The sequence below is a fragment of the Narcine bancroftii genome, chromosome 1 (genome assembly GCF_036971445.1).
Source record: "Narcine bancroftii isolate sNarBan1 chromosome 1, sNarBan1.hap1, whole genome shotgun sequence".
Taxonomy (NCBI): Eukaryota; Metazoa; Chordata; class Chondrichthyes; order Torpediniformes; family Narcinidae; genus Narcine; species Narcine bancroftii.
Window position 1 is genome coordinate 28,213,487 of NC_091469.1, and position 15,265 is coordinate 28,228,751.

The 15,265-nt window shown below is 42.1% G+C and overlaps 1 protein-coding gene across 1 annotated transcript in view; it reads right to left on the reverse strand.

Moving 5' to 3' along the window:
• The window catches only part of LOC138756661 (protein shortage in chiasmata 1 ortholog), a 241,433-nt gene that overhangs the window by 47,852 nt on the left and 178,316 nt on the right, over positions 1 to 15,265 (reverse strand). The window contains exons 24-25 of the mRNA XM_069923047.1: positions 7,059 to 7,180; positions 5,717 to 5,810 (exon numbers count right to left, since the gene is read on the reverse strand). Coding sequence (XP_069779148.1) covers positions 5,717 to 5,810; positions 7,059 to 7,180 — 216 coding nt within the window. The remainder of the gene's footprint in view (positions 1 to 5,716; positions 5,811 to 7,058; positions 7,181 to 15,265) is intronic.

Here is a 15,265-nt window from a genome sequence, read left to right on the forward strand (position 1 = left end):
CTTTCATGTTTCTACCGTTGTCATAGCCTTGGCCTCAAATGTCTTTCACCTCTAAATTTAATTCCTCCAGTGTGTTTAATAATGTTTTATATAAATCTTCTTCTGTGCTACTTTCAACCTGCATAAACTTTATGAAATGTTCATAAACATCTAAAGGAGCCAAGTTACCATCAGACACATACCTGATCATTAGAGACATTTGCTCTTGGTAACTCAAATCAGGTGTGTAGTCTAAAATTATGGCGTAGTACTTTGCTCCTTTTATGCATTTCAGTATCTCATTCAAAACAACTGTAGCCATAATGTCTAGTAGTTCATTCTGGGTATCTTTTCCTAAATAGTGATTATGAATTTCGTGGGTTTTGACTTTTCGCAAATGTTCTTCAAGAACAGGATCAAACTTTCCAAATAGCTCAACAAAACCTAAAAAGTTTCCATTGTGTACACTCTCATTACCAACTTTTTCCTCTGTTCCTTTAATTGCTAGATTTCTCTCAGCAAGAAACTGCGCTTTTGCTATTAGCCTTTTGAATACTTGCTGCCAGTTCTTTGCATGTTCATTGACGATTATTTCAAATTCTTTGTCAATTGTCTGTCCACTACAAAGTCTTTGGTGTAACTCCCAGAAACTCCATGTGGCTTCCAAATGGTTTTTAGAATTTTCATGCTCACAAAACCATTTGTTAAATCCACTTGTTGATAATGCACTGGTTGTGTTCTTACTAAAAAGTTTACAATAAAAGCAATAAATTCTATCATCAGACTGAGAGTATATAATCCAAGGTCCTTCAACACACTCCCCATTTGGAAGTTTCCTTACAGTGAAACTTTGAAAAAAACAATCCCTTTTCATTTCGTGGAAAGTTGTTCACTGGAATAGGAGGATCTTTCATTGCTAAATAATCTTTTACATTTTGATTTATGTATGCTGGCCAGTTGGTTGGGTCATCATAAATGTTAATTACAACTGTACTCATGGATGATCCATCATTGCGTGATGTTTGGGCTTGGTCTTTTTCGGCTATAAGTGGACTTTCCGCTTTGGCACTGTCTTCTCGTGTATTGAGATAGTCTTCAATTTGATTCACAGCTGCGTCATCCTTTTCTAACTTGTTATCAATTTCATCATTGTATTCATCAACTGTAATTGGACTCGAGGCTGTATTGTCATTTTCTGAATTGTTTTTGTTTTCTTCATCCTCAATACATGGGCGCTTCAAAGATGGAGTGACAAGGGATTTTCTGATAGCACCTCTATGATTTTCATTTTCATCTACCTTAGCCTTGGCCAGTGCTCGTTTCTGGTTGCGCCCTTTGTCTCTATCTCTGCTTGTGCTTGCCATGTAAAATGACATATAAATTTTAAGCTGCTAATTCTCTAGGCTATATTTTTAAGGTAAAAAAAGGTAAAAAATATATTTTAAAATGTTTAGACTTAAAATTACACAAAAAACTTGATGTCAGCAATTTGTTATAAGATTGGACTCAACATCCAAAGGTGGAACAATGTTGTCATCGTCGTTGGTTCAATGTAAGAAACCAACATCTATCCCACATCATTTCGCTCGTTAGCTTTATGTTGTCCCAACATCAGCTGCTGACCTTGGTTCAACGCACCCAACTCTCAACTTGTGAACGCCACCAAACAGCAAAACAAGCGACCAATTCTGGATTTGTTGAATGACAACAACTTCGAACAAGGTAAGAATTGCCTTTTTTTAGTAACAATTAGGTTAGTTAGTTAACGTTACAATTCCAGAATGGGGGACACTCTTTAATTTTGCCGTTTTATTTAGCTGATTTTCTAGTCAAATGTCTAGCACTAGTTTGTCGCTAGATATTTGGCTAGAAAATCGGTGGAAAAACTGATGCATGTAATGGATGAAATTCGCCCCCGAAGAAAACAATTTCCACATGGTCATACTAAACTGCACCTGTTCCAAATCACCAAAAACATGAAATAGGCTATATTAAACCCTGGCAGAGCAATAGCATAGTTAGTAACAGTAGCCTAGTATTATTTTGATACTAAATCAAACTACTGCAAAATTATGAAACAATGACAGGGGCAGCCTTGCTAAGAATATCTGGATCTTGTAAATATGAATAACCCCAAGATGTAAGGTACATGCCCCTATTGCTGAATAATCTTGTAAACCAGCTCGTAAAGATGTAGACTATGACCCCCACAGCGACCTAGCCTAGTAAAGATCAACTTACACTAACCTAACTTCGGGGTTATTCATCTTTACAAGACCCGAATATCCTCACCAATTCATCTACGATTGCTAACATTGTCGGAAATCCTACACTTAGGCCCTAGGCTATTTATGTTCAGGCTAACTGCTTAAGCCTAGGCTATAGGCTAGGCCTTAGGCATGACGCTATCTCAATCTTATATTAAAGTACGTTCTCTTATTGATTAACCTATAGTCTGTTTGGATCTTGATAATAAGAGATGTTTCATCAGCTCCATAATATCTATCTTACTGGGTGAAATGAATACGAAACATGAAATTTTTGGCTAGGGAGACAAAGGAGGCCTATAGCCAATAGTTTAATCGAAGACATATTTCCTAAAAATATTTCACTGAGATAATACGATCAATTAAGGGCAATAATTTCACGAGTTCACTGACAAATCCCTCAGTTTATAAGGCCTATAGTATTATTATTTTCTTACCAGTTTAAACAAACTCCGTCAGTGTTCTCTGCTCAAGGCCTGGGCTCAAACACATGCACGGGGCCGCCTTGATCAAATTGGTCAAATAAGCTTAAAACCAGCCCTGAGTTTAACGACTCCCCCAATGCCCTCTCATACCTGCGCATCTATGCACTATGACAGGCTGCAGGCATTACATGAGTCCCTCTGCCATGCGGGTGTCACCAGGTTGTACCATTTCATTAAGTCCCGGAACCTGCCATACACCATCAGGGACATGACCGAGGCCTGTCGGGTCTGCGCAGTGTAAACCCCGTTTCTTCTGCCCGCCCCAGGCCCAGGTTGTAAAGGCTACTCAGCCTTTCGAGCGTCTCGGCATGGACTTCAAAGGGCCCCTGCCTTCTACGAACCGAAACGTCTACTTCCTCATGGTAGTGGACGAGTACTTACGCTTCTCTTTCGCTATCCCTTGCCCAGGCACCTCCATAGCTACCGTCATCAGGGCCCTTGGGCAGATCTTCACCATGTTTGGCTACCCCGTCTTTATCCACAGCGACCAGGGGTCTAGTTTCATGAGTGACAAGCTACGCCAGTACCTGACGGCGAGGGGAATCGCGACCAGTCGCACGACAAGCTATAACCAGAGAGGCAATAGGCAAGTGGAATGCGAAAACGGGGTGGTCTGGAAGGCAGTCCTCCTGGCTCTCAGGTCAAAAGGGTGGGCCATTGAGAACTGGCAGGATGCCCTGCCCGAGGCGCTCCATGCCATTCAGTCGCTGCTGTGCACGGCTACCGAGACCCCTCACGAACGTCTGTTCTCATTCACCAGGAAGTTGGTAACTGGAATGTCCCTCCCAGCATGGCTCACGTCCCCGGGACCGATGCTCCGGCGTAAGCCCGAAGCCCTGGTTGAGCAGGTCTTCCTCCTACATGCAAACCACAACTATACCTATGTTAGGTTCGGCAGTGGCAGGGAGGGCACTGTCTCAACCAGGGGCCTGGCACCAGCAGGAGCACCCACCACATTGCGCCATCCTCCAGCCCAGGAAGATGCTGACCGGGCATACATCCCCATCCCCAGGCAGTTATGGGGCACGCAGGACCTCCTTGACCACCAGGGGCCTGTTTCAGCCATGGTAAACGAACCTGCCCCCCCCACCCATCCAATACGACCCTCATACATCGACCCCGGCCGCCCCTCCGCACAGCACCACACCAGTCACACAGTCCTCTGCCGCCAGTCCCCCCACTTCCCCTCCAATCAGTGACCAGGAGCCAGTCCTACGACAGTCACAGAGACCCCGGCGGCCGCTGGACTGTCTCAACCTGTAAATATTGTATGTGTATAGTGGGTACGATTCCTTGTTACTGTGCCCCGGTACACCACCGGCCTACCGTAGGGAGAAACACCTGTACCAGGAGTGTAAGGGGACAGGACAACACCTGGCCAGCTGTCAATTAGTCGGTCTGAAGGGATCAAGCGCCGCCCGGTTGGGTGTCAATCACCCTCCAGAATATAAGCCTGCACCGGCCTCCCGAAGCTCACTCAGAGTTACTGCAGCTACAGCCAGCCTGGCTCTGTGTAAGTCTTTGTGGATTAAAGTTTGTTGTACAGTCTTTACCTTGTGTGTATCTGATTCTGGCTAATTGAATTCTGTGCCTTTAGAATTGCATAGAAAAGCCCTGGCTGATCTTGGTGCCATTTTGTTTTCTGTCCTGAAGGCAGTATCTCTTGCTCTGAAAAAGTGCCCAGACCTCTGGATCCATCCAATGGTTTCTGGTTAGCCCTGGTTGTGTAGCATTTCATCTCAGTGACATTCTCAATGCATTTGCTGATGTAGCCAGTCACTGAGCTTGTGTACATGACTATTGCAGGTGGCCACCTCCTCAAAACAACTTCAATCCATAGTCTCAAAACAGTCCTGTTGCACATCTAGAACATTGTAACATATTTAGAATGATATCTAAAATCAAGTTGTTGATCTGGTGAAGCTACATCATAGGACATGCTACAGAGCAGAAACAGCAACATCCAATTTCTAACAAAGAATATTCTTCCCTCCTGTCATATCCAGCTGTAAGTGGTGATTGAGGATCTGTAATCATTTCATCCTCAATGGTGGTGGAGCCTTGCACATGAGCGTAAAGGACAAGGCTGTCAAAATGTATTTTAAATCTTACAAATGTACCTGCTTCGACCATCTTGTCCACACTCTGTGTGGAAAAAACCTACCTCTCAGATCCCTTTTAATCTCAACTTAAACGTATGCTGTCTAATTTTAAGCTCTTCTATCCTGGGAAAAAATAGAGTGATTATTTATCCATTAGGAATGTATCTATAGCACTTAATTTTATAAAACACTGTAAGGTCACCAGTTAGTCTCTTTTGCTTTAGGAAAGTAGTCTCAGTTTATCCAAAGTTTTCTTGTAATTCAAGCCCTCTGGTCCATCCTTGTGAACTTTTGCTGTGCTCTCTCTAGTTTCATCATATCTTTCCTATAGAACTTAACATGCATTGCTACAAATATTGTCAGATTTAAACAGCTTATAGCATTACTGTATGACTGGATCCGTTTTAAATTCATAGAATGGAATGTCCCATTCATTGGCAAAATTGAATTCAAAGAGCTGTGGAAAGCCCGGAAAACTGGTGTCCATGACAAAAACACATTTACTCAAGTTTCTGCAACTCTTCTACCAAAGACACAGCAGTTGAACAGGAGAACAATTGTGGAAATTTCTGTTGCATAACTTGAAATATTCCTGACAATTTTACACAAATGTCCTATTATATGAATTTTTAAACTACTCAAGGAAACAAAAGTCATGAGCTTGAAGTATGCCTATTCTTTGAACAAATTTTCACAATTGAGCAGTATCTATCTTTCCATCCAACTGTTCAATTTTGTCAAAACTATTTTGTTGAGAATAGTTAGGTGCAGACTTAGGGCTTCTTCTTTGACACAGTCGTACTCTATGGATACTTATCATGCTTCATCGATAACACATTTGTATTGATTTGAATTGTGTAAAAAAATAAATAATTTTATTGACCTTCACTTCAGTTTCCTCAGATTTCACCATGCTTATCGTTAATGCTGCATAGATCAAGGTAAGATTGTGAAAAACCTTCCCATTCAAACAGTACCTGAAAAAAGAAACAACAGGATATAAGAAATAATACCAAAATTAAAATCACATGAATATTTTATCCAGATCATTTCAAAAAGGATCTTTGCAATGAAAAGGAAAAAATGATCGAACTTGTGAGATTGCAAAAACATACCAATAGAAAAATATTAAAAATTTTCCTGAAGATGACATCCATTTTGATGTTTTAATTAATTGTATTGTTTCAGACCAGCAGCACTATTCCTCACCCAAAAGGGATGAAAGAGGGCAAGATCACATGCCTCTAACAAGCTTGCAAAGAGCAAAACAGAAAAAAGTCACCAATACACTTGAAGATTGAGTAATAATTGCAAATTAATTTCAATGTCAATAGGTAGGAGCACAGTAATATTGATAAAAATGAATAATTCTCCACATCTATTTGGTTAACAAGCCTCCAGAAGGAGTTGAGGAACAAAGGGATCTATAACATTTGTGCACAAATCACTAAAGGGATTTGCATGGGTCAAGTGGATCTTAAAATTATAAGCTTCACTTATACTCTGTTAAACAGTCTGGTCTCCATTTTACAGAAGTTTTGTAGAAAATGTAAAGTAGATGTACAAGGATGCTACTAGAACTGACAGTTCTATTACCAACAACTGCAGAGGCTCTTTAAATAATTCTGAATATGTGAGTGATGATATGATAGAACTTCTGACATAAAGTATTTGGATACACTAAAAGAAATATTTCAATTTTTTCCATTTTCATGGAAGATTATACTGAGATATCACAAATACAAGATTCTGTTTATTTAAATCTACATTTAGGACTAGTTAGAACGTAGGATAAATTATTACAAGGATTAGTTGAGAAAAATGTCATCAGTATATTGAAATGTAAACAAGATAAGCAATGTAATACTTATAAGGAAACAAGACAAGATAAAGTAATCATGATTCCCCACTGGTTTTGTAGGTTCTGAGGTACTGGAAATTAATTAGACCAATATTGGAACTGCAAAACTTTTCACAAATGGTCATATGATAAAGTGCTTATGCTCGAGTCAACATTTTCTGATATGAGATCTGAGATTGAACTGATGTCATTTTTTTTGATAATGGTTAAATACAACCATATTTTAAACACAGATCAAAGCATTATTTTCAGAAATAATTAGAAATAAATGCTACATTTGAAATGTACTTATGTCAATACTTTTAAAAATATTTAAATTGACAGAATTAATGACTTGTGTATCATCACATAATGTTCTACTTACTTTGTGCTGAGATTTTGTTTTGGATAAAAAATAACCCAGCAACAGCTGTACTGTAGTCCCAGTGTTGTCAGTCTTTGAATAATAAAATCAGACACTTTATCAGTAGTCAACTCTTCAATATCCTAATAAAGATAAGCAATTAATGTATTTCATTTTTCCAACATATGTTGTTTATTTGGCAGTTTTTGCATTTCACAATAATTTTGTTCAATATATGCTGAGAATTCCAAGCTTCATGATAGCAATATGAAAAGTGCTTCCTACTTTCACTCCAGATGGCCAGTTCTTGACAAAGGAAATAGAACTTGGAAGTGATCAAATTTTTCCATAATTTTAAACACTTGAATTACATCAACTCTCAGGTTTCTAAACTCCTCATAACGGAATTATTAGTGTTGGGATTATTGTATCACCACCTTCCAAACTTGCATGTGATTTGGAAAATTTGGATATATGACTCTCCCATCACATCCTATTAATTAAAGATTTAATATAATTCTGGAAAATCTGAATATCTCTTTCATTTTCAAAATTATGTCCTTTTATTTTTTGTATTCCTGAAGGAACTTTATAAAATATTTTCCGGTACATAATAGGAAGTCTTTATCCTCAAGTCCCCACCTATCAGTTACCTTGCCCCTCATAAGAGGAAGTCTTTATCCTCAAGTCCCCACCTATCAGTTACCATGACCCTCATAATAGGAAGTCTTTATCCTCAAGTCCCCACCTATCAGTTACCATGCCCCTCACAATAGGAAGTCTTTATCCTCGTCCCCACCTATCAGTTACCATGCCCCTCATAATAGGAAGTCTTTATCCTCAAGTCCCCACTTATCAGTTACCATGCCCCTCATAATAGGAAATCTTTATCCTCAAGTCCCCACCTATCAGTTACCATGCCCCTCACAATAGGAAATCTTTATCCTCAAGTCCCCACCTATCAGTTACCATGCCTCTCATAATATGAAGTCTTTATCCTCGTCCCCACCTATCAGTTACCATGCCCCTCATAATAGGAAGTCTTTATCCTCAAGTCCCCACCTATCAGTTACCATGACCCTCATAATAGGAAGTCTTTATCCTCAAGTCCCCACCTATCAGTTACCATGCCTCTCATAATATGAAGTCTTTATCCTCGTCCCCACCTATCAGTTACCATGCCCCTCATAATAGGAAGTCTTTATTCTCAAGTCCCCACCTATCAGTTACCATGCCCCTAACAATATGAAGTCTTTATCCTCAAGTCCCCACCTATCAGTTACCATGCCCCACACAATAGGAAGTCTTTATTCTCAAGTCCCCACCTATCAGTTACCATGCCCCTAACAATAGGAAGTCTTTATTCTCAAGTCCCCACTTATCAGTTACCATGCCCCACACAATAGGAAGTCTTTATCCTCAAGTCCCCACCTATCAGTTACCATGCCCCTCACAATAGGAAGTCTTTATTCTCAAGTCCCCACCTACCAGTTACCATGCCCCTCACAATAGGAAGTCTTTATTCTCAAGTCCCCACCTATCAGATACCATGCCCCTAACAATATGAAGTCTTTATCCTCAAGTCCCCACCTATCAGTTACCATGCCCCACACAATAGGAAGTGTTTATCCTCAAGTCCCCACCTATCAGTTACCATGCCCCTCACAATAGGAAGTCTTTATTCTCAAGTCCCCACCTATCAGTTACCATGCCCCTAACAATAGGAAGTCTTTATTCTCAAGTCCCCACTTATCAGTTACCATGCCCCACACAATAGGAAGTCTTTATCCTCAAGTCCCCACCTATCAGTTACCATGCCCCTCACAATAGGAAGTCTTTATTCTCAAGTCCCCACCTATCAGTTACCATGCCCCTCACAATAGGAAGTCTTTATTCTCAAGTCCCCACCTATCAGTTACCATGCCCCTCACAATAGGAAGTCTTTATTCTCAAGTCCCCACCTATCAGTTACCATGCCCCTCACAATAGGAAGTCTTTATTCTCAAGTCCCCACCTATCAGTTACCATGCCCCTCACAACAGGAAGTCTTTATTCTCAAGTCCCCACCTATCAGTTACCATGCCCCTAACAATAGGAAGTCTTTATTCTCAAGTCCCCACTTATCAGTTACCATGCCCCTCACAATAGGAAGTCTTTATTCTCAAGTCCCCACCTATCAGTTACCATGCCCCTCACAATAGGAAGTCTTTATTCTCAAGTCCCCAGCTATCAGTTACCATGCCCCTCACAATAGGAAGTCTTTATTCTCAAGTCCCCACCTATCAGTTACCATGCCCCTCACAATAGGAAGTCTTTATTCTCAAGTCCCCACCTATCAGTTACCATGCCCCTCACAATAGGAAGTCTTTATTCTAAAGTCCCCACCTATCAGTTACCATGCCCCTCACAATAGGAAGTCTTTATTCTCAAGTCCCCACCTATCAGTTACCATGCCCCTCACAATAGGAAGTCTTTATTCTCAAGTCCCCAACTATCAGTTACCATGCCCCTAACAATAGGAAGTCTTTATTCTCATGTCCCCACTTATCAGTTACCATGCCCCACACAATAGGAAGTCTTTATTCTCAAGTCCCCACCTATCAGTTACCATGCCCCTCACAATAGGAAGTCTTTATTCTCAAGTCCCCAACTATCAGTTACCATGCCCCTAACAATAGGAAGTCTTTATTCTCAAGTCCCCACTTATCAGTTACCATGCCCCACACAATAGGAAGTCTTTATTCTCAAGTCCCCACCTATCAGTTACCATGCCCCACACAATAGGAAGTCTTTATTCTCAAGTCCCCACCTATCAGTTACCATGCCCCTAACAATAGGAAGTCTTTATTCTCAAGTCCCCACTTATCAGTTACCATGCCCCTCACAATAGGAAGTCTTTATTCTCAAGTCCCCACCTATCAGTTACCATGCCCCTCACAATAGAAAGTCTTTATTCTCAAGTCCCCACCTATCAGTTACCATGCCCCTCACAATAGGAAGTCTTTATTCTCAAGTCCCCACCTATCAGTTACCATGCCCCTAACAATATGAAGTCTTTATCCTCAAGTCCCCACCTATCAGTTACCATGCCCCACACAATAGGAAGTCTTTATCCTCAAGTCCCCACCTATCAGTTACCATGCCCCTCACAATAGGAAGTCTTTATTCTCAAGTCCCCACCTATCAGTTACCATGCCCCTAACAATAGGAAGTCTTTATTCTCAAGTCCCCACTTATCAGTTACCATGCCCCACACAATGGGAAGTCTTTATCCCCAAGTCCCCACCTATCAGTTACCATGCCCCTCACAATAGGAAGTCTTTATTCTCAAGTCCCCACCTATCAGTTACCATGCCCCTCACAATAGGAAGTCTTTATTCTCAAGTCCCCACCTATCAGTTACCATGCCCCTCACAATAGGAAGTCTTTATTCTCAAGTCCCCACCTATCAGTTACCATGCCCCTCACAATAGGAAGTCTTTATTCTCAAGTCCCCACCTATCAGTTACCATGCCCCTCACAACAGGAAGTCTTTATTCTCAAGTCCCCACCTATCAGTTACCATGCCCCTAACAATAGGAAGTCTTTATTCTCAAGTCCCCACTTATCAGTTACCATGCCCCTCACAATAGGAAGTCTTTATTCTCAAGTCCCCACCTATCAGTTACCATGCCCCTCACAATAGGAAGTCTTTATTCTCAAGTCCCCAGCTATCAGTTACCATGCCCCTCACAATAGGAAGTCTTTATTCTCAAGTCCCCACCTATCAGTTACCATGCCCCTCACAATAGGAAGTCTTTATTCTCAAGTCCCCACCTATCAGTTACCATGCCCCTCACAATAGGAAGTCTTTATTCTCAAGTCCCCACCTATCAGTTACCATGCCCCTCACAATAGGAAGTCTTTATTCTCAAGTCCCCACCTATCAGTTACCATGCCCCTCACAATAGGAAGTCTTTATTCTCAAGTCCCCAACTATCAGTTACCATGCCCCTAACAATAGGAAGTCTTTATTCTCAAGTCCCCACTTATCAGTTACCATGCCCCACACAATAGGAAGTCTTTATTCTCAAGTCCCCACCTATCAGTTACCATGCCCCTCACAATAGGAAGTCTTTATTCTCAAGTCCCCACCTATCAGTTACCATGCCCCTCGTAATAGGAAGTCTTTATTCTCAAGTCCCCACCTATCAGTTACCATGCCCCTCGTAATTGGAAGTCTTTATTCTCAAGTCCCCACCTATCAGTTACCATGCCCCTCACAATAGGAAGTCTTTATCCTCAAGTCCCCACCTATCAGTTACCATGCCCCTCATAATAGGAAATCTTTATCCTCAAGTCCCCACCTATCAGTTACCATGCCCCTCATAATAGGAAGTCTTTATTCTCAAGTCCCCACCTATCAGTTACCATGCCCCTCACAATAGGAAGTCTTTATCCTCAAGTCCCCACCTATCAGTTACCATGCCCCTCACAATAGGAAGTCTTTATTCTCAAGTCCCCACCTATCAGTTACCATGCCCCTAACAATAGGAAGTCTTTATCCTCAAGTCCCCACCTATCAGTTACCATGCCCCTCACAATAGGAAGTCTTTATCCTCAAGTCCCCACCTATCAGTTACCATGCCCCTCATAATAGGAAATCTTTATCCTCAAGTCCCCACCTATCAGTTACCATGCCCCTCACAATAGGAAGTCTTTATTCTCGTCCCCACCTATCAGTTACCATGCCCCTCACAATAGGAAGTCTTTATCCTCAAGTCCCCACCTATCAGTTACCATGCCCCTCACAATAGGAAGTCTTTATTCTCAAGTCCCCACCTATCAGTTACCATGCCCCTCACAATAGGAAGTCTTTATTCTCAAGTCCCCACCTATCAGTTACCATGCCCCTCACAATAGGAAGTCTTTATTCTCAAGTCCCCACCTATCAGTTACCATGCCCCTCACAATAGGAAGTCTTTATTCTCAAGTCCCCACCTATCAGTTACCATGCCCCTCGTAATAGGAAGTCTTTATTCTCAAGTCCCCACCTATCAGTTACCATGCCCCTCATAATAGGAAGTCTTTATTCTCAAGTCCCCACCTATCAGTTACCATGCCCCTCACAATAGGAAGTCTTTATTCTCAAGTCCCCACCTATCAGTTACCATGCCCCTCGTAATAGGAAGTCTTTATTCTCAAGTCCCCACCTATCAGTTACCATGCCCCTCGTAATAGGAAGTCTTTATTCTCAAGTCCCCACCTATCAGTTACCATGCCCCTCACAATAGGAAGTCTTTATCCTCAAGTCCCCACCTATCAGTTACCATGCCCCTCATAATAGGAAATCTTTATCCTCAAGTCCCCACCTATCAGTTACCATGCCCCTCGTAATAGGAAGTCTTTATTCTCAAGTCCCCACCTATCAGTTACCATGCCCCTCACAATAGGAAGTCTTTATCCTCAAGTCCCCACCTATCAGTTACCATGCCCCTCACAATAGGAAGTCTTTATTCTCAAGTCCCCACCTATCAGTTACCATGCCCCTAACAATAGGAAGTCTTTATCCTCAAGTCCCCACCTATCAGTTACCATGCCCCTCACAATAGGAAGTCTTTATCCTCAAGTCCCCACCTATCAGTTACCATGCCCCTCATAATAGGAAATCTTTATCCTCAAGTCCCCACCTATCAGTTACCATGCCCCTCACAATAGGAAGTCTTTATTCTCGTCCCCACCTATCAGTTACCATGCCCCTCGTAATAGGAAGTCTTTATAGTCAAGTCCCCACCTATCAGTTACCATGCCCCTAACAATAGGAAGTCTTTATTCTCAAGTCCCCACCTATCAGTTACCATGCCACTAACAATAGGAAGTCTTTATTCTCAAGTCCCCACCTATCAGTTACCATGCCCCTCGTAATAGGAAGTCTTTATCCTCAAGTTCCCACCTATCAGTTACCATGCCCCTCACAATAGGAAGTCTTTATCCTCAAGTCCCCACCTATCAGTTACCATGCCCCTCGTAATAGGAAGTCTTTATCCTCAAGTCCCCACCTATCAGTTACCATGCCCCTCACAATAGGAAGTCTTTATTCTCAAGTCCCCACCTATCAGTTACCATGCCCCTCACAATAGGAAGTCTTTATTCTCAAGTCCCCACCTATCAGTTACCATGCCCCTCACAATAGGAAGTCTTTATTCTCAAGTCCCCACCTATCAGTTACCATGCCCCTCACAATAGGAAGTCTTTATTCTCAAGTCCCCACCTATCAGTTACCATGCCCCTCACAATAGGAAGTCTTTATTCTCAAGTCCCCACCTATCAGTTACCATGCCCCTAACAATAGGAAGTCTTTATTCTCAAGTCCCCACCTATCAGTTACCATGCCCCTAACAATAGGAAGTCTTTATTCTCAAGTCCCCACCTATAAGTTACCATGCCCCTCACAATAGGAAGTCTTTATTCTCAAGTCCCCACCTATCAGTTACCATGCCCCTCACAATAGGAAGTCTTTATTCTAAAGTCCCCACCTATCAGTTACCATGCCCCTAACAATAGGAAGTCTTTATTCTCAAGTCCCCACCTATCAGTTACCATGCCCCTAACAATAGGAAGTCTTTATCCTCAAGTCCCCACCTATCAGTTACCATGCCCCACACAATAGGAAGTCTTTATCCTCAAGTCCCCACCTATCAGTTACCATGCCCCTCACAATAGGAAGTCTTTATTCTCAAGTCCCCACCTATCAGTTACCATGCCCCTCACAATAGGAAGTCTTTATTCTCAAGTCCCCACCTATCAGTTACCATGCCCCTCACAATAGGAAGTCTTTATTCTCAAGTCCACACCTATCAGTTACCATGCCCCTCACAATAGGAAGTCTTTATTCTCAAGTCCCCACCTATCAGTTACCATGCCCCTAACAATAGGAAGTCTTTATTCTCAAGTCCCCACCTATCAGTTACCATGCCCCTCGTAATAGGAAGTCTTTATTCTCAAGTCCCCACCTATCAGTTACCATGCCCCTCACAATAGGAAGTCTTTATCCTCAAGTCCCCACCTATCAGTTACCATGCCCCTCATAATAGGAAATCTTTATCCTCAAGTCCCCACCTATCAGTTACCATGCCCCTCGTAATAGGAAGTCTTTATTCTCAAGTCCCCACCTATCAGTTACCATGCCCCTCACAATAGGAAGTCTTTATCCTCAAGTCCCCACCTATCAGTTACCATGCCCCTCACAATAGGAAGTCTTTATTCTCAAGTCCCCACCTATCAGTTACCATGCCCCTAACAATAGGAAGTCTTTATCCTCAAGTCCCCACCTATCAGTTACCATGCCCCTCACAATAGGAAGTCCTTATCCTCAAGTCCCCACCTATCAGTTACCATGCCCCTCATAATAGGAAATCTTTATCCTCAAGTCCCCACCTATCAGTTACCATGCCCCTCACAATAGGAAGTCTTTATTCTCGTCCCCACCTATCAGTTACCATGCCCCTCGTAATAGGAAGTCTTCATCCTCAAGTCCCCACCTATCAGTTACCATGCCCCTAACAATAGGAAGTCTTTATTCTCAAGTCCCCACCTATCAGTTACCATGCCCCTAACAATAGGAAGTCTTTATTCTCAAGTCCCCACCTATCAGTTACCATGCCCCTCGTAATAGGAAGTCTTTATCCTCAAGTCCCCACCTATCAGTTACCATGCCCCTCACAATAGGAAGTCTTTATCCTCAAGTCCCCACCTATCAGTTACCATGCCCCTCGTAATAGGAAGTCTTTATCCTCAAGTCCCCACCTATCAGTTACCATGCCCCTCACAATAGGAAGTCTTTATTCTCAAGTCCCCACCTATCAGTTACCATGCCCCTCACAATAGGAAGTCTTTATTCTCAAGTCCCCACCTATCAGTTACCATGCCCCTCACAATAGGAAGTCTTTATTCTCAAGTCCCCACCTATCAGTTACCATGCCCCTCACAATAGGAAGTCTTTATTCTCAAGTCCCCACCTATCAGTTACCATGCCCCTCACAATAGGAAGTCTTTATTCTCAAGTCCCCACCTATCAGTTACCATGCCCCTAACAATAGGAAGTCTTTATTCTCAAGTCCCCACCTATCAGTTACCATGCCCCTAACAATAGGAAGTCTTTATTCTCAAGTCCCCACCTATAAGTTACCATGCCCCTCACAATAGGAAGTCTTTATTCTCAAGTCCCCACCTATCAGTTACCATGCCCC